At 48.0% G+C, this 25,358-nt stretch overlaps 7 protein-coding genes across 7 annotated transcripts; 4 read left to right on the top strand and 3 right to left on the bottom strand.

Moving 5' to 3' along the window:
• The first annotated feature begins 613 nt into the window (after positions 1-613).
• On the top strand, positions 614-4,395 carry F4813DRAFT_345791 (kinase-like domain-containing protein). The gene is made up of 2 exons (XM_049241798.1): positions 614-1,287; positions 1,386-4,395. Exons 1-2 carry the CDS (start codon positions 871-873, stop codon positions 3,699-3,701), a joined length of 2,733 nt encoding a protein of 910 aa, XP_049103776.1. The 5' UTR covers positions 614-870; the 3' UTR covers positions 3,702-4,395.
• A 155-nt stretch (positions 4,396-4,550) lies between these two features.
• Positions 4,551-6,080, bottom strand: F4813DRAFT_345787 (uncharacterized protein). Its single transcript, XM_049241797.1, has 3 exons — positions 5,991-6,080; positions 5,134-5,935; positions 4,551-5,041 (listed from the first exon to the last, which is right to left on the bottom strand). Exons 2-3 carry the CDS (start codon positions 5,840-5,842, stop codon positions 4,635-4,637), a joined length of 1,116 nt encoding a protein of 371 aa, XP_049103775.1. The 5' UTR covers positions 5,843-5,935; positions 5,991-6,080; the 3' UTR covers positions 4,551-4,634.
• A 7-nt stretch (positions 6,081-6,087) lies between these two features.
• F4813DRAFT_173592 (ATP-dependent DNA ligase) lies at positions 6,088-9,580 on the top strand. The gene is made up of 5 exons (XM_049239216.1): positions 6,088-6,333; positions 6,393-6,574; positions 6,636-7,800; positions 7,848-8,616; positions 8,671-9,580. The coding sequence occupies exons 1-5, from the start codon at positions 6,278-6,280 to the stop codon at positions 9,205-9,207; spliced, it is 2,709 nt and encodes a 902-aa protein (XP_049103774.1). The 5' UTR covers positions 6,088-6,277; the 3' UTR covers positions 9,208-9,580.
• F4813DRAFT_173593 (uncharacterized protein) lies at positions 9,581-10,610 on the top strand. The gene is made up of 2 exons (XM_049239217.1): positions 9,581-9,644; positions 9,780-10,610. The coding sequence occupies exon 2, from the start codon at positions 10,088-10,090 to the stop codon at positions 10,565-10,567; it is 480 nt and encodes a 159-aa protein (XP_049103773.1). The 5' UTR covers positions 9,581-9,644; positions 9,780-10,087; the 3' UTR covers positions 10,568-10,610.
• Positions 10,611-10,778: 168 nt separating this feature from the next.
• Positions 10,779-11,067, top strand: F4813DRAFT_345784 (uncharacterized protein). The gene has a single exon (XM_049241796.1). It carries the CDS (start codon positions 10,785-10,787, stop codon positions 11,001-11,003), a length of 219 nt encoding a protein of 72 aa, XP_049103772.1. The 5' UTR covers positions 10,779-10,784; the 3' UTR covers positions 11,004-11,067.
• A 796-nt stretch (positions 11,068-11,863) lies between these two features.
• On the bottom strand, positions 11,864-21,125 carry F4813DRAFT_173549 (mitochondrial protein from FMP27-domain-containing protein). Its single transcript, XM_049239215.1, has 2 exons — positions 21,028-21,125; positions 11,864-20,952 (listed from the first exon to the last, which is right to left on the bottom strand). Exon 2 carries the CDS (start codon positions 20,920-20,922, stop codon positions 12,034-12,036), a length of 8,889 nt encoding a protein of 2,962 aa, XP_049103771.1. The 5' UTR covers positions 20,923-20,952; positions 21,028-21,125; the 3' UTR covers positions 11,864-12,033.
• A 496-nt stretch (positions 21,126-21,621) lies between these two features.
• F4813DRAFT_345782 (uncharacterized protein) lies at positions 21,622-25,209 on the bottom strand. Its single transcript, XM_049241795.1, has 6 exons — positions 24,780-25,209; positions 23,079-24,708; positions 22,978-23,025; positions 22,809-22,921; positions 22,470-22,738; positions 21,622-22,410 (listed from the first exon to the last, which is right to left on the bottom strand). Exons 1-6 carry the CDS (start codon positions 25,002-25,004, stop codon positions 22,152-22,154), a joined length of 2,544 nt encoding a protein of 847 aa, XP_049103770.1. The 5' UTR covers positions 25,005-25,209; the 3' UTR covers positions 21,622-22,151.
• Between the last annotated feature and the right edge of the window lie 149 nt (positions 25,210-25,358).

The raw sequence follows: 25,358 nt of genomic DNA, 5'->3' as shown, positions 1-25,358 counted from the left end.
TTACCTAGATATTCCGTATTGAAACGAATCGTTCTTTTTTCTTTCCATCTCGTCCGATAGAACGATGGGCTGCTATTAGCAGATAAGTCGATGACGGGATTTTTCTGCTGATCCAGCGGCCGTGCGCTCCTTAACGAGTTTCAACTATCGCCGTCAGCTACCGCCCTCTTTCTTTATATTCGGACCAATTATAACTTAGTATGTACTACACAGTCAGATGTACTGTAAGCTTCAATTACACACCTACCTAGGTACATTAGGTACCTTTGCCCTGGGTTAATGTACATAATAGTAGACAAAGTGAAACCCCCGCGAACCGGGAAGCTAAAGCATAGCGCGGGTTAGTACCTAGATAGGGCTTATTGGACTTAGTAGACACACTGTATAGCATACACTGTACACTGTATAGCGTACATACTACGCAGCAATCCACCCTGCAAATCCACCCCTGTGCCTCGATTTAGCTATTCTAAGGAGGTGGGGCTAAGTCAGCCTGCATCTAAGAAAGACCCTTGGCGGTTACACCAACGCCAACGAACTCTAACCCGCTAACAGGAATGTACATCAACTCAAGTACCTGTAAATCGACTCCTGCAATTAATTCCCCCGACTTCTAATCCTCTCGAAATCCACGCTCCACACTCATCACGTCGATACATTTCTCGACTTGCCGACTTTCCTTAATTCATCCGGGGTTCTCGCCATTACTCGGTGCAAAGTTGACTCTTTGTTCCACCCCGCAAAAGGAAAGATAAGCAAAAAAAGAGTTGGAAACAAGGAATTAATCAAGTCCTCTTTTCTTTTCTTACGCAGGTCTCCAATTCTTCCTTTACATGCGTACCTGACAGTCTTAGTCGACAATCATTCACAATGGCTATGCTGGCTTCGAAATCGTCTTTTCCGGCTTCGCTGGCCTCCTCGAATTCCACTCTGGTTTCGAGCGCGCAATCATCTGGTATGGCGCCCTCGAGGAGACCACCTGCCGTCCATGCCACGGGTCAAGCCTTCGCTAGCCCAACCGAGTCCGAGTTTTCTGATCTCGATGGCCCCGACGCAGTTAAGAACTGGACTGAAGATCAAGTCTGCGACTATCTAAGGAGTGTCAAATGTGGCGAGTATGAGAAGCTCTTCAGGAAGAACAACATCAACGGCGAGAACTTGCTGGAAATGGATAAGGAGGTCCTCAAAGAGATGGGCATCGAGAAAGTCGGCGATCGGGTTCGACTATTTCTGGGTATTAAGAAGCTCAGGACAAAGGCTTACGCGAACCAGAAGAGGCGCAACCGAGTAAGTCGACACCCAGTGCGCGTGTTAATGCCTGTGAAGAGCATTATTGTATTGGCTTCGGAAATTGTCTGAACTTGCTATCTAACACGTTTCTTCAGGATTCTTTCGGGGGACTGGATTCCCAATATGCCCCCTCCTCAACAGGGTCCCCGCGACACCCCAACCCTAGCAGCCGTGGTATTGCCACGGCGTCTACCAAGAGGTATTCGCGGCTTGACATGCAAACCTTACCTATGACCTCAATGGCAGACGTCGCGAAATCCTCGTCACGACCGAATTCGCCTCTACCCAACACTGATGCCCGAGGTGTTAGGCCACCGAGGTATCAGAACCAGCAGTATATGAGCAATACGACACCGAATTCGACCGCTCGGGGACCTGGTTCGCCGACTATGCAGAGCCGTCTGGTAATTACACACACACGGAATGCCTCAAGTCAGGATGGTTCGCTGATGGCTGCTTTACCACAGGGTCAAGACGTCATCCGTGTCATCTGGAACGGTGGCGTTACGAAGGTTGTTAAGATTGCCGACTGCAATACCTGCGAAGAAGTTATGCGGGTAACGTTACGAAAATTCGCATTACGAGAGGACCATGATCGCAATTACTGTTTCTGGATATTAGCCGGTGTTGACCCCGACCCTAAGCAATGTCGTCGTCTCGGCGATACCGAACTATGGCGCATCATTAAGGATCAAAAGCGACCCGAGAGAAACCGCCTCATCCTCCGAAGAGTGCCGTCCGGAGAGCCAGGAGAGAAAGAGCTGCAGCGAGCCGCCTCTATTGCCATGGAAGAAGCCCAACAATACCACAGCCAGGGTCTCGGAAATATACAAGATAAGAGGAGTCAAGAAAAGGTACAAAGGATATTAGGTGAGAGCTGGAACGAAGGGCTCCAGCAGCCGCTATCGCCAATTTCCTTCCAGGACCGTGAGAGGAATCTCAATAATACTGCTAGGGATTTGGAACGACCACCCAGTGACGCTAGGGCCGTCCCGAGACGAAAGGTTATGAGACCGTTTGGTGGTCTGAGACCTCCCAGCGAGTTGATTACTTCGGATCTCACCTCATACTTCCCTGATCACCCTAGGGAAGATATTGACCGAACCGCCCGACTATCTATGCGTAGGTCTACTCGCCTAAGCAAGGTGAACAGCCGACTTAGTGTCGCTAGCAACCTCAGCTTTGCATCTAGTATCCAAGATGCACCCCCTATCCCGACTATTGCGGATTCATGGTTGAATAGCGGTCAGCTTGCCAAAGTCAAGGCTCGCGAGAATCAAGGTCGCATGCCGCATTCATTCCGGGATTCGATCGCTTCATCCGTACTAGACACTCTTCAAGAGGAATCTCCTATCGAACCTAACCGCAAGTCTTATGTTTCATTTGCAGATAGCGGTTCGGATACCAATCCGATAAGCATCACAGATCCGGAAGGGAATGTTCGCCAGAGCTACTTCGACGAATCTAGTACTCAGGGCTCTGGGTCCTTGAAGGAAATTACTCAAGCCCTAAGTGAAGATGGTGAAGATGCCGATGAGGAACTACAGAGCTTCTTAGCTGGTGAGTCATGGGACGATAACAAGTGGATGAAAGGAGCCTTGATTGGTCAAGGATCGTTCGGTAGCGTTTACTTGGCCTTACACGCCGTGACCGGAGAGCTACTTGCCGTCAAGCAAGTCGAGACGCCTTCGCCCGGCGCGAACAGCCAGACGGATGCTCGAAAGAAGAGTATGATTGAGGCTCTTAAGCGAGAGATTAGTCTGCTCCGAGATCTCCGACACGCAAACATTGTGCAATATCTCGGCTGCAGCTCCTCGGCTGAGCACCTGAATATTTTCCTCGAGTACGTCCCTGGTGGCTCTGTCCAGACCATGCTCAACTCGTATGGTGCCCTTCCCGAACCTCTTGTCCGCAGTTTCGTGAGGCAGATCTTGAATGGTCTCTCGTACCTACACAACCGAGATATCATCCATCGTGACATTAAAGGCGCCAATATCCTTGTAGACAACAAGGGTACGATCAAGATTTCCGATTTCGGAATCAGCAAGAAGCTCGAGGCGTCTAATATTCTTAATGGCGCCAACAACAACAAGAATCGGCCATCGTTGCAAGGCTCGGTGTTCTGGATGGCCCCTGAAGTGGTTAAGCAAACCTCGTACACACGCAAGGCTGATATCTGGTCTCTCGGCTGCTTAGTTGTCGAAATGATGACTGGAGCACATCCTTTCCCGGACTGCAGTCAGTTGCAAGCCATCTTCAAGATTGGAGGTGGTAAGGCTGCCCCGACTATTCCCGAAAGTGCCAGTCCTGAAGCAATTAAGTTCTTAAGTCAGACCTTTGAGATAGACCACAACTTGCGACCGAGCGCAGACGAACTCATGCTTAGTCCGTTCCTCGCTCCAATTACTTAAAGCGCATAGAGGTACCATATGATCTTTTTAAGCTAGTCTTTTCTTGATACCCCTTTGCGATAAACGACCAATTATTCATTTCAACATAACGAGGTCGAGTCCGCCCGCGTCCAGATTTGAGGATCTCTCAATGGTCTTTGATCAGACGCGAATCCGTTCAGTTACCGAGTTTCCTGACTCGGTGATATCTGGGATGGTCGCTATCAATATACTTGGACCTCGTGTTTTTCACTACTAGTGATGTACATTAAGGTGGCATCACTGAACTTTTAGTTTTTATGGGATGGCACGTTGAAGTCGTGACCGAAATTTTAGACTGGTTTAAGGATTAACCTAACCTAGGTAGTTAACGGAAATATCCATGAGATGGACGATGATGGGGGCATTTTGGTCTCACAAGATGGGCAAGGAAATCAGATGATGCATTGACGCGGCGAAACGGAGAATCAGTATTGAGGTTCTTAGTTGATCTCCCTTCTATTTTTTCGGAGGGTTGTCGTTTTTAGCGGCTTTATGAGCGGCATTTGCGCAGCTGCGCTGAGCTTTGGTGGTTAATCAATGCATGAGAGCAAATGAAATGGAACGAATACTCATGACTTCTTCATCTTGCAAACGCGAGAACGTGTATTTATAGGCATCGGATAACCTTGCAAGGTTGTAGAACGTGATAATAAATTAAAAAGCATGACAACTATATTTTTAAAGTGTATATTCTGCATAGTCATGGTGATACGGTTGCTAGGACGTACTGTTCACATAGTATTCACATACTATAGATGCGTTTCTGTTATTTCCATTCACGTTGTCACAGTACTTTTAAGTGATGACTCCTGCGTAATATCCGACTGATTTGTGACCTGTACCAGTATAAATTAATATAGTATATTTAGGTTTTATAGTCAATGTAACCAATATGTCCTCATTAATCTGTTCCTATTCACTCCTTCTTTGGCAACTTACAGCTGTGCCTCTTACACTGAGACCCCCGTCTCGGCCCTCTACCCAAAGCTCCCATTTTCGAGACTTGCCTTCTGCTGGCTCTTGCTTATTTCCACTATGCCTAACACAGACACGCAGAGGTTCATTAACATAAAGAGGGGCCAAGTTTCGATAGTCGATCTTATGGACTTTCTCATCCGGCTTAAGCCGCGATCTTAGCACGGAAAGCATCAGGGTAAGGGAGAGAGGGCCATGGAATAGGAGATTACGATGCCCCTCAACCTCACGAGAGAACTCTGGATCCAAGTGAATCAAATGTGCATTGAATATTAATGCACTGTAGTGGAACAGAAGTGTGGGTGTTGGCGTGAGCGCGATTGAGAAGTCGGGGGCATTGGGGGCTTTGCTAGAATTTTAGTCATGGTCACAGAACTCACAGATGAGCAGAATTTATCGGGGGATGAAAAGGGACAAGTATTTAAATTTGACATACCCTTGATAATTCTGTCTCTCCCTAAGGCAGCCTTTGCTAAGTTTTCGCGGGCTTGCTCTTTATTTACCCCACGCATAAAGACGAGACCTCTTCGCTCCTTTATCCCCCGAGACGTAGACGGATGATTGAAGTCCCCCTCCCTCATATACTCGCGTAGTACATCAACAAAGATCTTCTCCTGTCCCTCGGACCCCTTCACTGTGACCTGATCTACTTTCTCCCTACACACAACTTTCGAAGAGTCTAACCGAAAATCGTCGTTGAATTCGATAGAGCCACCGGCCCACATGCGCCGCTCAAACGGGCCGCCGGGACTATGTAAGGGATCCGTGCCGTCGTGACATAACTCAGAGGCAGTCTTCTGCAACGGGAAGTAAACGAGATGATGACCTTGCGGAAGCTCGTACTTAGCGTCGACCTTTTCGATAGTCCTAGCGCCCGCCTGGTATGCTGGGGCCTGGCAACTTTCAGGTATGAAGTCGGCTAGAGCTATGTTGAGAAGGGAGGAATTTGTTGGTGACATAACATCCCAGCTTAACTGAGCCGGGCGAGCCAACATCTCAGCCTTGATGGTCTCGAAGTTGCCCTGAAGAGAGCCATTGGAATTGCTATATCCACGGCGACAAACAAGAGGGTAAGACCTAGAGATTGCATAGCCTATGCATTGAGACCTTTGTAGTCGACGCAATGCTATGTAAGGAATCTTCATGGTTTCACTGTTGTTAGTGACTATATAATGTTACTTATTATTAGTCGCTAAGTTGAAGCTGATAACTACGGACAAGTATAAGCCGATATATAGGTACCTTTTATCGATAGTAAAATACACAGTATACACAGTTAACTATGATTGATAGCACTGTATGATGCCTGCAATCTCGCGTTACAATTCCATTTAACGCGGTTAAGTTAGAGAAGTCGCGTCAAGTTTTAATGCAGAAGAAATTGTTGGTTGGTTGCTGCCTCCTGCCTCCTGCCTGCCTGCCTGCCAGTACTCCAATCCCGCAATACGACAATAAAACTCCGGAAGTCGCTTCCTACTTAGACGGTTCTAATTTCTTCCCAATACACCATTTTCTCCAATCTGGCCTTGCGTTGTCTACTTAAAGTAGCAACGAGTACGTCTGCTACCAGACTGCTCAAAATGGCGCCCAAGCAAGCTACCTTGGGGTACGTGAAATCTTCGCAGGCCACCTTAGGGTGGGTCTTCCTTGTCTGTCGTGCCGTGCGAGATGATCACTTGCTAACACTCAGGTTAGAAAGTTTTTTGGCCAACCCAATGGCCCTAAACCGGCACCACAGCAGTCGAAGCTTTCTTTTAGCACAAAGTCGGCTAAGAAAGTAAAAGAGGAACCGGAATCTTCAGCCAATGACCAAGAGGTAGCTTCACCAAAAAGGAAATCTAGCGCCGATGCGACAGAAGATGGCGATTCCACGAAAGGTTCGAATTACTTTCCACCATGACCGTTGTTCTGGCTCATAACTAATCTCGATGCAATCAGACACCAGAAAGCGATCTCGCTCTCCAACCTCCCCAAAGAGTAAAACGAAACGATCCTCTGTGAAGACTAGGGTTGAAGCTGAGGAGCCCGAGGAAGAGCTTGAACAAGAGGCACCTGTCGTGAAAAGACGACGAAGGGGTCGTCCTCGAATTCATGATGAGGATGAGGAAGACGAGGCCATGGTCGATGCTGAGCCAGCTAAGCCAGTTAAACCAGCTAAGCAAGCTAAGCCTAAGAAATCAACCGGAGGTAGCAAACGATCCCCAAAGAAGTCCCCTGCCAAGTCCGCCCCCGTCAAGGAAGAGTCGCCAGCGCCCAAGCAGGAGGATGGCGATGCCAAAGATGAATCCTCTGAGTCTGCATCTGAAATAGAAAAGGAGGAAGATGAGGATGAGAAACCGGAGGTTGCATCTAAGGCCCAAGAAAAAATTCAAACCAAGCTTCAGAGCATGGTGAACGACCCGTATCCTGACTGGAAGCCCGGAGAGCCAGTGCCTTACGCTGCATTATGCACAACTTTCTCACTTATCGAAGTTACGTCGAAACGACTTCAGATCACCGAGTATTGCTCTCTATTCCTCCGACAAGTCTTACGCTTAACCCCGGACGATTTCCTTCCGACGGTGTTATTGATGATCAACAAATTAGCCCCTGATTATGCAGGCATTGAACTTGGTATTGGCGAATCACTAATTATGAAGGCCATAGGTGAAACGACAGGGCGTAGTCTACAGGTTATAAAAGCTGACCAGAAAGAGATCGGCGACCTGGGTCTTGTTGCAGTCAAGAGCAGATCAACTCAGCCAACTATGTTCAAACCTAAGCCGTTAACTATCAGGGGTGTGCATAAAGGCCTGATGGACATTGCTACCGTGGCTGGGAATGGCGCCCAAGGCAGAAAAGTTGATGGAATTAAAAAGTTATTGTCGTCTGCCGATGCTAGTTCGACTGGTAAGGTTGATATTTACAAGGATAAGGGCGGTCCCAGCGAGGCCAAGTACTTGATCCGATTTCTCGAAGGGAAGCTCAGGTTAGGCTTAGCAGAGAAGACGGTTCTTGTAGCCATAGCACAGGCTATGATCTGTCACGAAGCGGACCAAAAAGGCGGAGTACCCAGTACCAAGGAGATAGACGAAGCAGCGGCTACGTTGAAGACGGTGTACAGGTTAGTAATTTTGCTGAACGTTAATTGGCTATTCTAACATGAAATAGCGAGCTTCCTAGCTGGGATGTGATTATCCCAACTATGATCAAGAATGGCATCATGAGGCTGAAAGAGACCTGCAAGCTTCGCCCAGGAGTCCCTCTTAAGCCTATGCTTGCGAAGCCTACAAAAGCAATCACGGAGGTTCTTGATCGGTTCGAAAATCAGACTTTTACCTGCGAGTATAAGTATGACGGCGAGAGGGCACAAATTCATTATGTTGCTAAGGACCACTCGGAAGAGTATATTGACGCTCTTCCCGGTGCTACGCAGGAAGCTGCCAAGGGTGTTGCGTCTATTTTCTCGCGAAACTCAGAGGACCTTTCCAAGAAATACCCTGATATCCTTGGAAAGCTTCAAACTTGGGTCAAAGAAGGCACCAAGAGTTTCGTGTTAGACTGCGAAACCGTTGCTTGGGATGTAACTGAGAAAAAGGTGCTTCCTTTCCAGCAATTGATGACGAGGAAGAAGAAGGACGTCAAGCTGGAGGACGTGAAAGTCAAGGTCTGTGTCTTTGCTTTCGACTTGTTATTCCTAAACGGAGAAGCAGTGGTCGAAAAGTCGCTCCGAGAACGTCGCGAGTTGCTTCACAGCGCTTTCCAACCAGTGGAAGGCGAGTTTGCTTTCGCGACACACATGAATGGTAGGGAACTGGACGAAATCCAGACATTCTTAGACGAGAGTGTCAAGGCCTCATGCGAAGGCTTGATGGTCAAGATGCTTGACGGTTCAGAGAGTGGGTACGAGCCCAGCAAACGAAGTCGAAATTGGCTCAAGGTAAGAACTTAACTACCTATACATATTTATCGGTTGTTACTAATAACGGAGCAGATCAAGAAAGATTACCTCACAGGACTAGGCGACTCTCTTGATTTAGTAGTCCTCGGCGCCTACTACGGCAAGGGTAAGCGTACATCTGTTTATGGTGCTTTCCTTCTCGCCTGTTATAACGCGGCTACCGAAATGTACGAAACGATCTGCAATATCGGCACCGGCTTTTCTGAGCAAGTTCTTGAAGAATTTCATAAGCAACTCTCGGCTATTGTAATTGATCGCCCAAAACCGTTTTACTCGCACTCATCGGGTGGGCAGCATCAACCAGACGTCTGGTTCGAACCACGTTATGTCTGGGAAGTGCGAACAGCGGATTTAACACTAAGCCCAAGGTATAAGGCAGGGCTGAAGGAGAACGTCGACCCGGCCGGCGAGAAGGGAATTAGTTTGCGGTTCCCTAGATTCATCAAAGTGAGAGACGATAAGAAACCGGACGAGGCGACAAGCAGTCGTCAAGTGGCGGAGCTATATAGAAAACAGGAGAGTGTGACAAAGAGCAAGGGCCCGTCTGTGGATGACGACTTCGAATACTAGAAGGACCTATTTACAATCTGGCTTATGACTTGGCTATGTATTATTACCACCTAATAAGCCATGATAACTATGATACGGTCTACCGTCTTGACAGCCATCTGATTTAGGTTATTTCCATTTGTTACATGTGACGAGATGCTGAAGCATGGTGATGTCGTCCTTCAGGAGGTTATCGAGCGTCATCAAAAGCGCTCTTCGTTCATACCTACCTAAGGTAATTAAGCAAATGGTTATCGGCGTCACTTCGTCATGGAGCGGACTAATCAGTTCCTTGGGAGGGCTTGGACTTGCTACAGGGTTTATTTATAAACCGCATACCAAGACCTGCAGCCATACGACTCGGATGTGTCTTGCCGCTATAATTCCCGATTATCGCATGTATCATCCATCCGCCCCATCGTCGACCTAAACAGCTGGATATAATGGCAATTGACACGGTACTATACCTTGATGAATATGAAGACTCGAGGTTGTCACAAATTAGGGGTAGTATGAGGGTTTCATAATTCTTTTCTATACCTAATGCATCTCCCCCTTTTTATCTCCGAGGGCTGACTGCATTTTCTACTCAGGGGTGTTGCCAATTATATATTTTATAGATAAACTCTATAGGGTGAGTTTTAGGATGGACAAGGCAAGAAGATGCTGCAACTATATTAGGTAGTGCGAGTATCGGATAGTGAAAAGACTACCTAATGAAACAAACAGCTTTCCATCACGAGTCTACCTGCCAGTGCTGGAATACATCTTCAAGTCGATCCTGCACCTACCTTGCTACCCCATGCCGTCTCATCGGGACTAATACGTGATTCACAACCGCGACGCAGGTGGTTTCCCCGTCGGCCACACGTGTAGAACCCTCCCCCCCCGTTGCCTCACGATGGCACAAGACAGTATTACTTCCCCCGGTCCATCGGTATTCCCTTATCCTGCGGTGACACTTGTTGCTCGTGACTCTGGTGGCTCGAGCCTATCAGTTAGTCTTGAAGGCCGGCGTTGTTCCACAGCGCCTTTGTCTACAGTCGTGCGTTGCGGACTCACGGAGGGATTTGGAGGAGGGTCCTACGATGACGCATGGACGCGCGAGCGTTGCTCTTGCGTGTGGGCGTCGTCGCTGCCGGTGCTTTTATTATTCCTATTCTTCTGTCTGTCTGTCTGTCTGTCTGTCTATCTCGCTCTGTCAGAACTTGACTCGCTACGATATATAATAGGTACCTGCCTTACTCAACTAGTACCGACGACGACTGCCAACCAGTTGAAGACGTATTCGACTCTCTCGATATATATATATATATATAGGTACCTAATATATATATATATGTGCCAAAGACCTCACGCATGCGAACTTGTACGGACGTAACCGCCTACGCTGCTCCCTTCTTACGACCCAAGCTCTTACCAAGCAAACCCAGCGCACAAACGCCATGTCAACACAACCCCCAACCCTATCCCCAACCGACAAAAGCACGTCCCCTCCTCCGCCGCCCACCGACACGCCATCGCAAAACCAACCTACTCCCGCCACCAAGGACAAAGACCCAGCCCCACCACCACCACCACCACCGCCGCCGCCGCAAATGCTCAGCTGTCCGTGCCCATGCCACGAGAACACGTGCATGCACGAGGCCCGGCCCTGGATCGGCTTCACCAACGCCGCGTACCTAGTCTGCCCGCTGTGCTGGGTCGAGGCGTACACGCGCGCCCACGGCGGCGACCAGCGCTACGGCTACGACTGCGAGGTGTACCTGCGGGATCTGGGCAAGGACCCGAAGGTGCCGGCTTCCAAGCAGTGTTAAGGCCGTTGGGGCAGGGCAGGGCAGGGCAGGTGTGGTGGTGGAAAGGAAATGGGGAAATGGGAGGAAGAAGACGAAGAGGATGGGGAGGGTGAGGAGATAGGGGTGAAAAGGGGAGGAGAAGATATGGGTGATACATAGCTCAACAAGGGGGTTATTTAGTATGCTCACCCAATAAACAAGGTCTGGATATGTCTTACCATGTTTTCCACCACAGAGGTTAGCGGCTCTCCGAAGCCGGTATGAGATACCCTTCTCCTATTAACTATCAACTTTATATGGCGAATTTAATTCTAATGTTAACTAAGTAGGTTAGTTACCTTTGCACTATAACTACCTAGAGATCAAGTTCTTCAACATTGCTATTGTTGATATATAAGGTACCTAGGCATTAAAGCACTTTCTGACACGACCTGAGCTTTTGCTGCTACTCAACGTTGCCAATACGGTTTATTATTATCAGATACATATTATCAGATATATATCGTCAAGTCTCCTACAACCTCTACTCAATATATACTAAAAACTTATGTTAGGTAAACAAGTATTCATCTTATTCAACTACCAGTATCAATATCAAAAGAACCCATTAATACACCTAATTTTTTTTCCCTCTCCTCCAATGCAATGCTTATTCTTCCCATCCCCAACCAAATATATATCGCTGGCAAACTATATATATATATATACCTAAACGCTTATTAGGGAGTCCTAAGGCTGTTGTTGCTTGTTGTTGTCTATTTCCAGCGCCTGAGGGTTTACCGGCTTCCTTGCCGACCTCAACTCCCTAACTCCGAATGTGCATATGAAAAAAGGGGTGTAAATGCTTATGATAAAAACTGAAGGGAAATTTTAAAAACGACCGTGGCCAACCGTGGAGCCTACCCAAAGCGACTTGTGGGCTTGGTGCGGTATCCTGTTGTACATATATACGCCTGTGCGCCTCTTTGACTTCGGGGGTAATTATCGATTACTTCGTTGATTTATACCGGCCAATGTGGTCCGACTGCTGCGCCTTGCTCTATATCGTCTATCACATCCATCTATCTTCGTCGTCGTCCTCTTGCTCATCTTCGTGGTTATTCTTAGCGTCGTTGTTATCCCGATCCCTAAGTCGGCTCGTCAACGCGTTCAATTTCCCCTTGATGAAGCCCGGGCTGCTCGACTTTCGCCTCCCTCTATCTTCGATCATGGTGAAGCCGCTGGTGACACCGCTGCTAGTAGTTGGCCGGAACGGGCTCAAGGAATCCGCGGCACTCGCACTCGCACTAGTTTTTGGTCGAGGCATGTCGATTCCTAGGCCACTATGCGTACGATCTATCGGTGTCGGAGGTGTCATCTTAACGAATGAAGGCACAGGTGGTGTATTCCTGGTTTCTACGCTATTGCTCAATGCATGGCCGAAAGAGCGGGACGAAGCAAGACTAGAACTCCGACTTGGTGGTCGCTGTGGTCCCGGAGCGTTCGAATGTGCGCTTCTTATGCTCCTTGGTGGCGACCGTGAGTAATCAGCCGGGCTCGTTCCATATAAGCTTGACGAATCATCACTATTGTCGCCGCTATTGGACATACTTGGCGTTGCAAGGAGAACGCTGCTAGTTGCTAGCTCACGCAGCTTGTTTTGCTGTGCTGTGTTAGGCCGATGCTTACTGAACTTATTACCGATGATAGCACCCGTATGAGAGATGAGTGCCTTGATCACGCGAGATTTGAACGCCAGGGCTAGGTCCAAATTGGACCATGTCTTGTTACGGTATTCGATCGTTGGCAGTCTGAAGACGAAGTCATGCACATCTTCGATATTTCGGTCACCTCTACCTTTGTAGCTAAGGCAAAGAACAACTGACGGAAGCTTAATATACGCAAAGGTTACGTAGTTTGAGGCGCGTGCTATCATCTTTGTCAAGTCATCCGAAGGCTTGTCGTCTGCATTGCCAGATTTTCGGGAGAGACCGAACCGTCCGCTCTTCTTGGTTTCGCTGTTGTTGACTGAAGCAATCGTTGCGGCTCGGCCAATCCCAGTTTTCTGTGAAGCGGCACCTGATTGAATAGATTCGTATGACGGTTTTTTAGTAACCGTCTTCGAGCTAAAGAGCCGGAATACACTGCCACCATCACCCGAATGGACGCTTATGGCCTTGGGCTTCTGATAACTGTCTTCAGGCTGACGCGAATCCAAGGTCAAGGTAGGTCGAAGACGGAGCTCCAATGACCCGGCCCGCGTTGAGAACGAAGGCTCCTTGTCAGAGGTGGCAGAACCAAGCATACTAGAGCTGGACATGGTCTCGTCGGGCACGTCGTCTTCTTCCGTCTCGCCAGGGAAGGTTGGCCTCAGAATAAATGGCGAGTCAGACTGCTCGTCAGCCTTATCTTCATTCATCTCAGGGAATATGTATTCAAAAAGTTTCTTCCCAACTTCATGTTCGAGCTGGATTCTCATGGGAAATAGATTTACTTCGAAATGGTCCATCACAGGTATGCCTGCTATAGCTTCTAGCATGTGCCAATAGACACGGACCATCTGTTTGCCCTCTAGACCGGCAAAAGCTGCCTTCTCATCCTCAAAGTAAGGAGCAATCATTTCCGGATAGATCGCATCTGGCATAAGATTTAACCCTAACACTTTGCCCACTTGCATTAGATTGATATGAGATCCGTCGGAGTTGTCGGTTCGGTCATACTCGACATCCCTTAGCTGTAATTCGACGAGGGGCTCGTTGTTGTCGCGAATAAGATGCCAAACGATTTCCTTGGCGGATATAGTCCATCTCAGTAGAGCATTACTCTGCGACGCATTATCGTATTTCCGTTGTGAGGTAGTAATGGCTTTCATCACAAAGAATAATTCATCTTCGCACGCTGCGAGATCGCGTTCCAGAAGCAATCGATCCTGCCATCCCTTCTTGTCTAAGTACTTCGAATGGATTTGGAAGTGTGCCTTGATATCCTCTAGTTGACGAATACGCTCCTGCAATCTAGTGACCATCTCCGGGGTTCCTCGAAGGTCGCTGAAGTCCGAGGCCAGTATGATCTTCTCTAACCTCTCATTCCTCGTCTTCTCAAGAGGCTCGCTGTATAGAAGAAGGTCAAGCACGATAACGTACATCGCGTAGTATTGCGACGAATTGCAAAGAGCCCTAGCCTGGGGGAAATCTACCCAGAGACTATCCATCCTGCTTTCGGTGCTCTCCGTTGAAAGAGGGTTGACCTCTGTATTGACTTCGTCATTGTATTTTAACCGGAGAGTATTGAATTTGTCGTATCTTAGCGTAGCTGATGTCTCTTGAACAACCCGTTTGAAGCCAAAAGGATCCGACTGGAAATCGTACATAACTTCCATAGGTACCCAAGGCGGCCAGGAAGAACCGGCAGGTGTTCCATAGGTGTTGCCGGAATACATCGATAGCAGTTGACCCGAGAACCATTTCTGATGCGTCACAAAGAACTGTGCACTGTCCATTCTGAGCAAGAAACGTCGCTGGACTAATCCGCTGACCTGATCAGACAATCTTGCCTTCTCCATAACTTCGACCACCTTGAGTTCCATTCCCTTTCCGGTGATTAGAACAACATGCTTCTTGTTCTTTTCACTTTGGAGCTGTATTTGCGGTGCGATCAAGCGGACATGGTATGAGTTTTGAGGAGCGAATTCTTCTGCTATACCACTGGTGATGTCCTCCATATTTATATTGGTAGGGCCTTCGGTTGAAGAGTATCCATCGGCGTCAACATACTTTCTACCATCTTTCAGGATTTGTTTGATACGGTATTCGATATCCGGGTCGGTCTCACTAGACTGCCTGGTGCTATTTGTGGCTGAAGGATGGCGTGCATCATTATTGGGGGTATTGGCGGACTTGCTGTTTTGCTTGGCCCTGGTCTGCTCCTCAACAATGTCTAGGATGAACTTGACGGCAGGCCGAGATAGATAATAGACGAAGCCACGCCGCTGGCTAACTTGGTGGCTATATCGGAGAATTATATTTCGTAGTAGATTGTTCCACTTTAATTGAACATTGTGGATAACAAACCTGTTCTTGAAGTCGCTTGCAAAGTCGGTCCCTGACGGTATTCTGACTTTTCCATCTCCTGTATCGATCCATTCTCTGGATTCGTGACTCGTAGACTCAGAATCTCCTGGAGTATTTTGATTATCTGCCGATGTTTTAATTGCCATTTGCTGCAGCATATCTTCCATGAACATTAGCTTTTCTTTCAAGACGGTATCATGCTTGCTAAGCATCTCAAATTCAGCTTTGATTTCCGGATCATTACCGTCATCACGGATCATACGTAATTCAGCATCACCGATGTTGCGGGTGTTGGCAACAATCTGAGCCTTCAGCTGCTCTAATCGAGATTGGATTAGCTGGAATTGGACCCTCCTAGGATCGTCATCCTGGCTCATTATACAGACATGGGTGGGTTCGTCTCCGAAAGGACTCGTGCGGTCAGGGTCTCCATCTATGGTGCCACCGATGTCTGTCTGTCTGAAATATGTGACACGAGGAGCATACGCGAGCGGCAGAATTTTCGTGTCTGGATTGGCTTCCGAGGGTAGGATTGAGTCGAGCTCGACAAAGTCATCCATGTCGATCCAGCTAAAATCATTGTCAGGAATCGTGAAATGGGAGAGGTCTGCACCGTCTTCATCTTGCTGTGTCATCAAGGTCGAAATCGAATTCTTCTTGATTGCCTCGGCGCTCGTGCCTTTGATACTAGCAGAGACAGCACGAACATCCGCAGATACAAGATCAAGTTGAGCTGCGTGAATCTTTATACCGGTTGTTCTACCGTTCGTCTTGTGACCTCGGTCTCGAGTGTTGAACTCTTCTCGGCGCTGGTGGATGTCAAGCATAAAGCTGTCAAATCTAACCTTGATACCCGTAGCTGAAACGGAGTTTTCAGAGTGGTCTTCGGCATCTTTATGCTTATATATGTGGCTGAGAAACAAGGGGGCCAAGAGAAGATTGTACTTGATTGTACCTAAATGCCTTCCAAATTTCTTGCTGTTCTTTTCTCTCCCAGGCCATAGAGAACCTTGGCGAATAGGAAGCGACATCGGACCGCTGAACAGAGACCACCAAGCAAAGAAATGAGTGAAAAATCGAGGCGTCAAATGCACGGTATTGTAACTTTTAGATGGCTGGATCTCCGACGACGCCCAATCTCGGTCGACTGGTGCTCTGATTGCGATGGAGAGATGTATGTGCTGGCTTCGGAATCCGCGGAAGGCATCGTATGGGAGAGAACCATCCTCGGATTTGGCGTGCTGGGGGGACTTCAAAACAACCTCGTAATGCGGTTTGAACTCGAAGTTCCGCTTTCCGTTCTCGATAGCCTGCTCGAAGACCAACCCGGCCAGCCATTGAACATTACCAGACACTTTCATCACAACCTTCTTGAACGCTGCGCCGGACTTGAAACTATTCTCGCTCGTCATGCTGTCTTCTTCTCCGTCTCGGCGCGACGCCTCTCTAACCTGGTGGCTGTAGTCTGGTATTGCAAGGACATATTCCCCGCTATCGACGGTCATAAATTTCTTCGGGTCGTCTTCGGTATGAACATTCCATCTGACATTGTTTCGCCAACACATCAAGAAACCTGCGCCGTTACCAGTAACATTGTAGGGGTCCCTAGTACCCTTTAAAGCAAGGTGAACGTCGCCGTCTTCCTTCCATGCCGCCCGAACTCGAGAATGAAAATTGAGCCTAATCTTATCCCAGAACCCTACACGTTCCGAAGGATCCAATTGTGGCTTTGTGAACGACTCAATAGCCATCATCATATCTTGAATTGCCGGCTGATACGAAGGGCCCCAAGTAATCCTGGTAGGATATGCGGTATTGATGTCAACATGCATGTCCGAGTAGGACTTCACAGGCCCAATAGTGCGGCGAACATCGATAGCGAAACCTCCGTTCGGCCTTCCTGGCTCTGAATTGTCTGGTGGAGTAATCTGAACTCTGATTCTACGAGATGATCCACTGCCATGGAATTCTTCCGCGATAACGAAGTCCGTTTTGAGTGATAAAGCTGCAAGTCTCGATGATTGGCCAGACTTGGTGGCAGGGACATGAAGTAAGGGTAGAGGATAGTCCCGGAGGGTAACTCTTACCTCACCCATATTGATCTGGACATTCATAGGTACGAGTAGGGAATATTTCATATCCTTGGGCATGCCTTTTCCGACTTCATGCAGAAAATCTGGTAGCTTCTGAATTGGGAATGACGGCTTGTCAATCACGATTTGCAGATCCGTTATCACAGTTGCCATCAGCGCCGGTCGTTGAGGCACTTCAAGTATTTTCTCATTATCCTGGATATCGTCAGGAACTTCATCAGGGCCCCAGAATAAGCCGCGCAGCTCCTTCATACCATTTCTCGCCATTGCGTAATGGCGATCAATACGTCTCTTCCAGCTTTGTGCATTATGCTGATGGAGTTTGGTTCTGGCTTCCTGAATTGAGACGTGTGCACTACCACTCATGCCACGAATTGTTTCCGGGTCGTATCGAGGGTTCCGGCTTCTCGGCGCTTCGCTGGAGGAACGCTCTTCACGGCCAAATTGTGCGAGACAGTCTTCACTCCTGCTTCTTACAAAAGAAGCATTCGAGGCTGCCGTTCGTCCTCTTGTCATCACCGATCGATTCCTAATCCGATTCGACTCTTTCCTTATTTCTTCTTCGTGGATCTTCTTTACTTTGACCCGATAAGCCTCCTCACGAGCAAGCCGTTGCAATTGCTCAACACGTCCAGCCCTGTAAATCATCCCTAACTTCCACTCAAAAGCGCCGTCTTCAAGCTCAAACAAAAGAGTGCGGGTTCTCAAGGAGATCTTCGGGACGTTCTTTGGGCCTTCGGGTGCCTTATCCAGGATATATTCGTTCGTGCCTGTCTTGAAGCGGTGATGTAGTTGTTCGGTCGCCTTGATGACATTGATGATATTGTCAGATATCTGGCTGATAATAAGCTCATGAGGTACCGCCAGCCGCATAGCATCGGTCACTATATCAAACATTTTATCGTCGTGATAGCCGCCAGTTGACATTTTCCTGCGTGACTGACGGTAGTCTAGACGGATAGTCTTAATGCTTGCAACGCGCGCCCAAACTCCTCGCATTCGAGGCGCACCAGCATATAGCCGGATCAATTTTGAGAAGAAGAACGGGGGTGACCACCTATGTCGGCCAGCTTCCATGGCGTATATCTGCACCATCAAAGGGGGATCAGAGGGCATTTCAGCCTTGATCTGAATAAGGGAGGCTTTGATATCATATGAGACAAGCTCCTTTGAGTACCGTGGGAATTTGTCCATCTGATCAGCCATGGGCGAATCGGGTGATATCAATGGAGGGCTCAAGTATCCTGTCTTTGGACTGGCTGGCATCGTGGGTTGCGATCCCGGTCCCGGTCCTGGTCCCCTCGTGAACGCATTTCGCAAAACCATGACAGCCACGCCTATGGAGTAGTGTCGATAAAGTGAGTAATGAATAAGTAGAGTTCTCATATGGGAATGGACGTGAAGAATTGGACCCTGGGCATCACTATGTGTCGAGAGAGACACCTCGAAGCGGGGCATTTTAACGAACGGTTCAGCTTCCCATTTCTCTGGTGCCTCAACTATGAAAGCCTCCAGATTTCGCGTATTAAAAGTAAGTCTTCGCCCATCACCTTCAATCTGCTGCTTTTTGCGTGGGGATAGCGGCATGGTAACCGAACTCAAGAAATCCGCATCAGGTATGAAAGATCGGCTAGCCGTCCGTCTTCGAGACGCTGGTCGGTTCCGTAACGAATCTAACCTATGAGCTCGATACTCTGTCGACCACGATTCCATTTGCAACACGACGCCTCGAGTATTCCCGGGGAAATCTTCATCGATGCCCGTAATTTCGGCACTGAAGTCTTCGACTTGTACTGAAAAATGAAGTAGCCACGATGGCAGGGTACGAACGATGTTCTGAGATCTTTGCGTCTTTGACGCCGCCCTCTTGTCAGGCTCAACATCTAGCTTAAGCTGACGAACGATTTGGCGCAGACCTTTGGTTATTTCTGGGCGGGTCATACGAATGGCAAAGGTCTGGAGCTGACCGTTGGCGATTACATGGACATCGGGAGTTGCCGAGAGCTGTACTTTGAGGTCGAACGACTCCGTATCTATTAAGTCAAAGCGACTACCTTGAGTAGTTTGATAATAGAGATGATGGGTTTGAACTCGGAAGGATGATACCAAAGAATAGTGTAAGTCCTCAACTGCAGAATGGAAGGATTCGAGGTCAAGCGAGATAGAGGAGATGGAAGAGATGATTAAGTCGAAGTCATCCGGGTCGTTTGTCTTTTCAACTGGAGGCAAAGCTATCCTTAGGACTGGTTCATGCATAGAAAACTTGATATTAGCTTTCGGTAGTAGGCGAGAAATAAGCATATGCCTCTGTTGTACGTGGGCTTTTGGTGCCTTCGGCCGGGGTTGGAGAAGAGCAAGAAGCACGGGAAGATGCTTTGGATAAAGATCCACCGAAGGCGAGGTAACGACAGAGTTCGCAAAGAGTATATTGGCATTTCGCTCTTCAGCGCTTCCAACATCAGAGAGCTCTACCGTTTTCGAGGGCAAGGTAGTTTTCACGGTTGTAGTAGCCATGGGAATATACACTATTCTTTCTGGTCTACCATTGCCATCATCAAGCCCAACAGAAATTGACAGGGCTGCGCCCAGAGCCTCGTGAGCAATGTCCTTTGAAGGAAAGTACATGCGATGTGCTGGAGACTTGGGGTCCAAGCGATGCAAGTCTATACCGACCTCCTTCATAGATGCATTCAATAATAAAGGCGAACCAGCTGATTTCACAGCATTCACCTTCTTTGAGAGGCTGACAAAGCTGACTGCAAATTGGACTTCCTTAATTCCTCGAAGGATGGAGCTCACGAACTCTTTAGAATCAGACACCGTCTGCATTAACTCTTGGTCCGTACTGCCCGGCTGATCAATTTCTTGTAAGACCTTGTCGACCGATACCTCAATCGACTCGACCTGCGTGTATGTATTTGAGTTCTGACGCTTAGATTTCTGATAACGCTCGACACAACTTCGTACATCGTCGTAAGGAACGTGCAGTCTGCCAAGTTTAAGTGCAATAGCTGCATCCCGTAAACCATCCAAATTCTCATAGAGGAACCCATGGATGTTCAGCGTAGCACTGTCCAGAATCTCAATGGCCTCGGCCCCCTTGGCTGTGAATAAAACGCTTCGTAAGGTGACGATCCATTCAGCAGAATGCTGATGATGCTGCTTTTCGTAACTTGTCTGGAAGAAAAAACGCGCGCGGTCCACCATACGATTTCGAGTGTCCAAGGCTATTGTAAAGCTACCAAATTGTATTTTCCCAGCATCCACAATATTAAGCGTAGAGTCGGTAGCCACGACATCTACCATACGAAGCCAACGAACATTTCGGTGGAGCTTCTTCACCCGCTCTTTGACTTTTGTAAGTTGTTTCCAAGTAGCACTGCGAGCAGTCTTAAAGGCTGCTCGCCTAGAAGGCTGCTTTTTGGGTAGAGCTTTCGTTGTAATAGGCGGTTTCAGCCCTTTACCACCATCGTCGTCGCTCTCGCTCTCGCTAGTATCGGCCCCGGTGTGTTTTTGTGCCTCGAGAACTTTGATATCGACAGTTACGGCGAGCTCGCTTACGACGATGCTGAGCCAGGTCGGCTGGGAGAAAGTCGGACGGTGGACATTGAGGCCCAAGCCGCGAATCTCGATCTTGATGCCATCTTTAGGAGTATAAGCTAGTCGGCGGAACGAGAAGTATCCAATTCGTTGTATGGATATTCCGGTTACTACACGGACTACGGCGAACAAGACAAAGGACGAGAGGTATAGGAGGACGAATACGCCAAAGACGAAGGTCGGATTTAAGAGTGCCATAGCACCTTAAGCAAGGCGCGTGCCGCGTTGCTAGCTTACGAATATAATATTAGCATAATCACCTGGGTAGGTAGTTACGAGACCAAATATCTCTTTTATTCTTACATTGTTACTTCGCGTGCTTGCTCTCCCCGCATCATCCGAGTGGTCGGGATAGGCGTTAATCCATATCGTTGCGTGTCGAGGTCAGAACGGTGATAAAGACACGGATAGCTTTGTTCTTAGGTGGTATTTGAGCGTGTGCTTAATGATTATAAAATCTCCGGACTCGTCCCTACTCGAATCTATAGATACCTTAGCTATTAGTCGGCTGAACAGTAGCTCTAGATATCTAGAACCGAGGGATCACAGCTGCTACCTCTGGGAAGGGGATCGCAAATAGTGACAAATGGGAAGGAGGATTAGAAAAGGCTACGATAGGAAAGAGATAGGAAAAGAGATGGGTAAGGGTAATGCACGTCACAATGCAGCCGCATTGGTGGAAATCCCACGCTAAAATAAGGGTTGTACAGTGTACAAGACGCCAAAGAACAGCAAAGACAGGGCAGACAAGCCCCTAACGTGGGTTTACATATATTAACCCCATTTAAGTCTAGATTAATAACTCGGGAGGCGGATGATTAATAAAGAACATTAGCAAAGAATTCAAAATCACTCACCTCGACGAATTTCTCAAGAATCTAATCTACTAACTATGCAGTTCCTAGTAACAAGCACAGAGAGAAGAAATTCAGATTATACTTATACCGAGCCTTAGGTACCTATAATAATAGGAAGATAGAGTTCTAAGTTTTCTAGACTTCTTCGTTTATTTATTTATTAATATTTGGGAATAGGTATCATAGTAAAATGAGCCAACTTCGGTTCCTCCCGTCCCACAGAGGTCTCCAGTGCTCATTCAAGCTCATTCAATTATTAGTGGATCCGTCTATCCTAATATGTAATGGAGGTACTCATTTCACTTTGATTCTCTAAACTCCGGCGAGCTCAAAATAATCTCCTGAGGCTATGTAATATCGCCAGTCAAAACTGTACAAATCAATGGGTGTATGTAAAACATTCTCGCTAAGCCCCAATGTTCCCGAGAAGAAAACCTTCATGTATGCCCTCCCTAAAGTCAACCGTGCAACTCCTTGCATGCTTCCAAAAAATGACTAGTTCCCCCTGAGTAAAATCAAAGTTGTTGAGTTCCCATAAATTTAGGTACCTATTATAGTACATCGTCGACACTAGAGCTTTGACCGGACAACCTCTAGTCTGTACTTGACGTCTTTGAGTGCCTTGGTGCTAGGCGACCAATCGTCAAACTGCTTTAGCAGTTCCGTCGTTTCCGAGTACAATTCTGTCTTAACGAACTCCTCTTCTAGTAATCCACGCATAATCCAAGGCAACAGAAAGGGGTTTGGATTTGCTAATCTCTCCTGCCTCTGAATTCGGCATGGCACGCCAGAAACATTGGTAGTCTCGAGAGCGTGTGAAATTGCCAAGCTTTAGCCTATTAGTAATGTTCAAATAGTCATCTAGAAGCCGTTTAAACAGAAACTCACTCGTAAACCCGCTCATCGTCATAGAGCCTTGAGTGGCCCTCTCCGCCATAGAGACTACCGGCTAGTGGTATGGAGAGCTCGCGGATGAGGCCGTGGTCGGATATCCCCAAGTTTCGCAATTTCAGCGCGAACCCAACTAGATGAGCAATGAAATCCGGGGCGTGAATGCGTCCGTCTATAAATACAGCACGGAATATGTAAGGGTGTGAAGCTGGCGCGTTGATCGCGGATTCCATAGGAACCAATTGATCATCAATGCTACCAATGTACTGCGATGCTTAGTATTCGTCATGACCAATTGCCAGGAGCGCTGTCCAACTAGATTTCTTTAATACTCACAGTGATACGAGCTCCATAATTAACAACAGCTTCAAGTGCATGTTGGTATCTCTTGGATATTTCGCTTTCGGGATCGGCAAACTGCCATAACTCAGCAGCAGAGCCCATCAGCACTACAGCATCCCGTGTCAGTAGCTGCCGTTTGCAAATAGTTATGGCAAATACTTACTACCCATGCCGGACTTGTAGTCAGGGAAAGGCCCAAGCGAAACGCCAGCTAATCGACAGTGTTAGCAGCCAGTATTACACTAACCATTGCCAATTACTTACCCATAGCGCAAACCCCAACTTTTGAGTTAGTGATGATGCCCAAATCTATTAGTTTTTCAAGGAGCATTAAGCCAACAGGGACTCCTTGAGAATGGCAGGCTAAAACGATAAAGTCGGCGCCACGGATATGCTCTATCCAATTTAGGAGGAGCTTCCAAAGGTTATCGACCCTGTCCGCAATCTTCCCTTCGCCCTCAAGAGCGATCTTTTCAATCTCGCAGTCTCCGCAACCGTGACTCTCTGCCCACCTCCGTATCGCCTCGGCGCCATGGTTTGCAAAGCGAATCGAGGTCCCTGTCGGCTGGCCAATCATCGGCCTCAGATATGATGCCGGGAAAAGACCGTGAATGCCAATAGCAACGGCTTTCTTGATTTTCGGTGGTTCTTTAACAAGGAATACGTGATTTGTAGGGGGCTGTTGCGTCCGCAGTAGCAATTGTGCAATCTGCTTGACGATTGATGGGTTGTTCTTCATACGATACGTATTACGAAAGGAAGGCAGAAGCAGATTCGGTGCAGACGACTTGCTTGAACCCGGAGCAGATGATTTCGGTGGTGCAGTCTTCGTAGACACGTCTGACTGTGGAGTCCCCGGTCTTGATATCTGCCCACCGATATCCAGAGACTGAGGCCGCACCCTCTTGTTCTTCTTGGAAGAGTTCACCCTAGTAGGTGCCTCCTTCAACGTCTTGGCTGAAGCTCCTTTTACTAGCGTCGTACTTCCATTAACCTCGACACTGGTCGAGTGTCTCGGATTCGCCTCTGAACCATCCCCCATAATAGCCAACTCGCCGGATTCTGGCGTAGCGGCCGTTTTCGTGTTGCTTTTCTGACCTGTATCTCTGGACCAAAAAGCCCACGTCGAACTAACGGGTGGCCGGCTCACTTCTACCGACTTCGAAGGTGGGCTATCTTCCATAACTACATCTTGGCTTCCATTCGGCATAGATTCTTGGGCAGGCAGTGTATCAGTCGGCGTTTGCGCGGAGTTTTCTGGTACAGAGGACGTTGCTGATGAGTACCAAAATCCAAGCCAAGAGCTCGACGGCTTGGTAGAGGTAGATCCAACAGGTTCCGCCGGGGTCTGGTCAGGTTCAGAAGGTCGAGGAAGTTCAGAAGAGGGTTGAGATGTATCTGGTTCCCTATTTTCGGGTTCCTTAGGAGGATCGACTTCTATGCTTTCGTTCTTCGGGGTAACCACCTCTGGCACCGATGACCTGCCAAACCATCCTAACCAACTGGAAGCGGCCTGAGGTGGTTGTGTTGTTCCCGTTGAAGCTTGAATCTCACTTTTTTTCGCGGTCGAATCGGGAGCCTCTTGGTCCTTCATAGCCCCTATTTCGTTATTCTTACTAGTACCAGCAGTATTATCTGCTTCCCGAGCTTTTACGGGTTTGCTACCATCTTGTTCAGGCTGTACAGGTGCTTCGGTAATTTTGGGCAGTGCTTTAGTAGATTGGCTATCGGATTCAACAGAATCGTTGTCCTTCTTAGTTTCGAAACGGCTAAAGTCGGGAACAGCGTCGGGACGTAGAGTGCCACCCATGATAGTCTGATGTGAGACTTGAGTTGAGGCAGACGACTTGGGTACTCGTGGCCAAGAGCCATACCAACTTCGGGGCTTGCGCGCCTGCGACATAGAAATCCTCTAATTAGTAGCAAGTTCTAGGATATGATTTAGTCATATAGTATATTGCGGACCTGCTTTGAATTATTAGGTCTTGTGAATGTTGATGTTGATGTTGATGTAGATGCAGATGAATTCGAATTATCTCGCTTCGTGGGTGGCATCGACTGGCCCGAAGCTAGAGAGGGTTGTGACGCAACACCGCTGTTGGCGTTGGCGTGTGATGGGAGAGTTACAGGACTAGCATTGCTGTTCTCTCTAGTAGAGGGGTTCGGTTTTGCACGCTTCCGGGGGATCATAGTGAATTACGATGTAGAACTTGAGAAGTCGGCTCCATAGACTGAATATTTTCCTACCAAGTTTCGTTCAAATGTTAATTATTCTATGTTGCACTATGTATGTATGTACGTAACCTTTGAGCAGGAAACCATGTTAACCTGTAGCAGGTAGGTAGGTACATACATAAGGTAGTGCACACATGTGCTTGTCCTAGGTCCTGTTAGGAGGTAGGTACAGGCCTCGGAAGCAAAGCTGCATTATGGCGGGAAAGTGGGACTCCTAGCTCCTTGTAAATCCAAACAGACGCCAATGGGAGGTGGGGGGTTCAATGCCTGCTAACTCCCAGACCCTGCAGCAGCTGGGCAGAGGTACAG

This window comes from Daldinia decipiens (genome assembly GCF_022478715.1).
Source record: "Daldinia decipiens strain CBS 113046 unplaced genomic scaffold F4813scaffold_3, whole genome shotgun sequence".
NCBI classification, from domain to species: domain Eukaryota; kingdom Fungi; phylum Ascomycota; class Sordariomycetes; order Xylariales; family Hypoxylaceae; genus Daldinia; species Daldinia decipiens.
The sequence above is the reverse complement of the archived record's forward strand: the minus strand, read 5'-3'. Positions and strand labels throughout refer to the sequence as shown.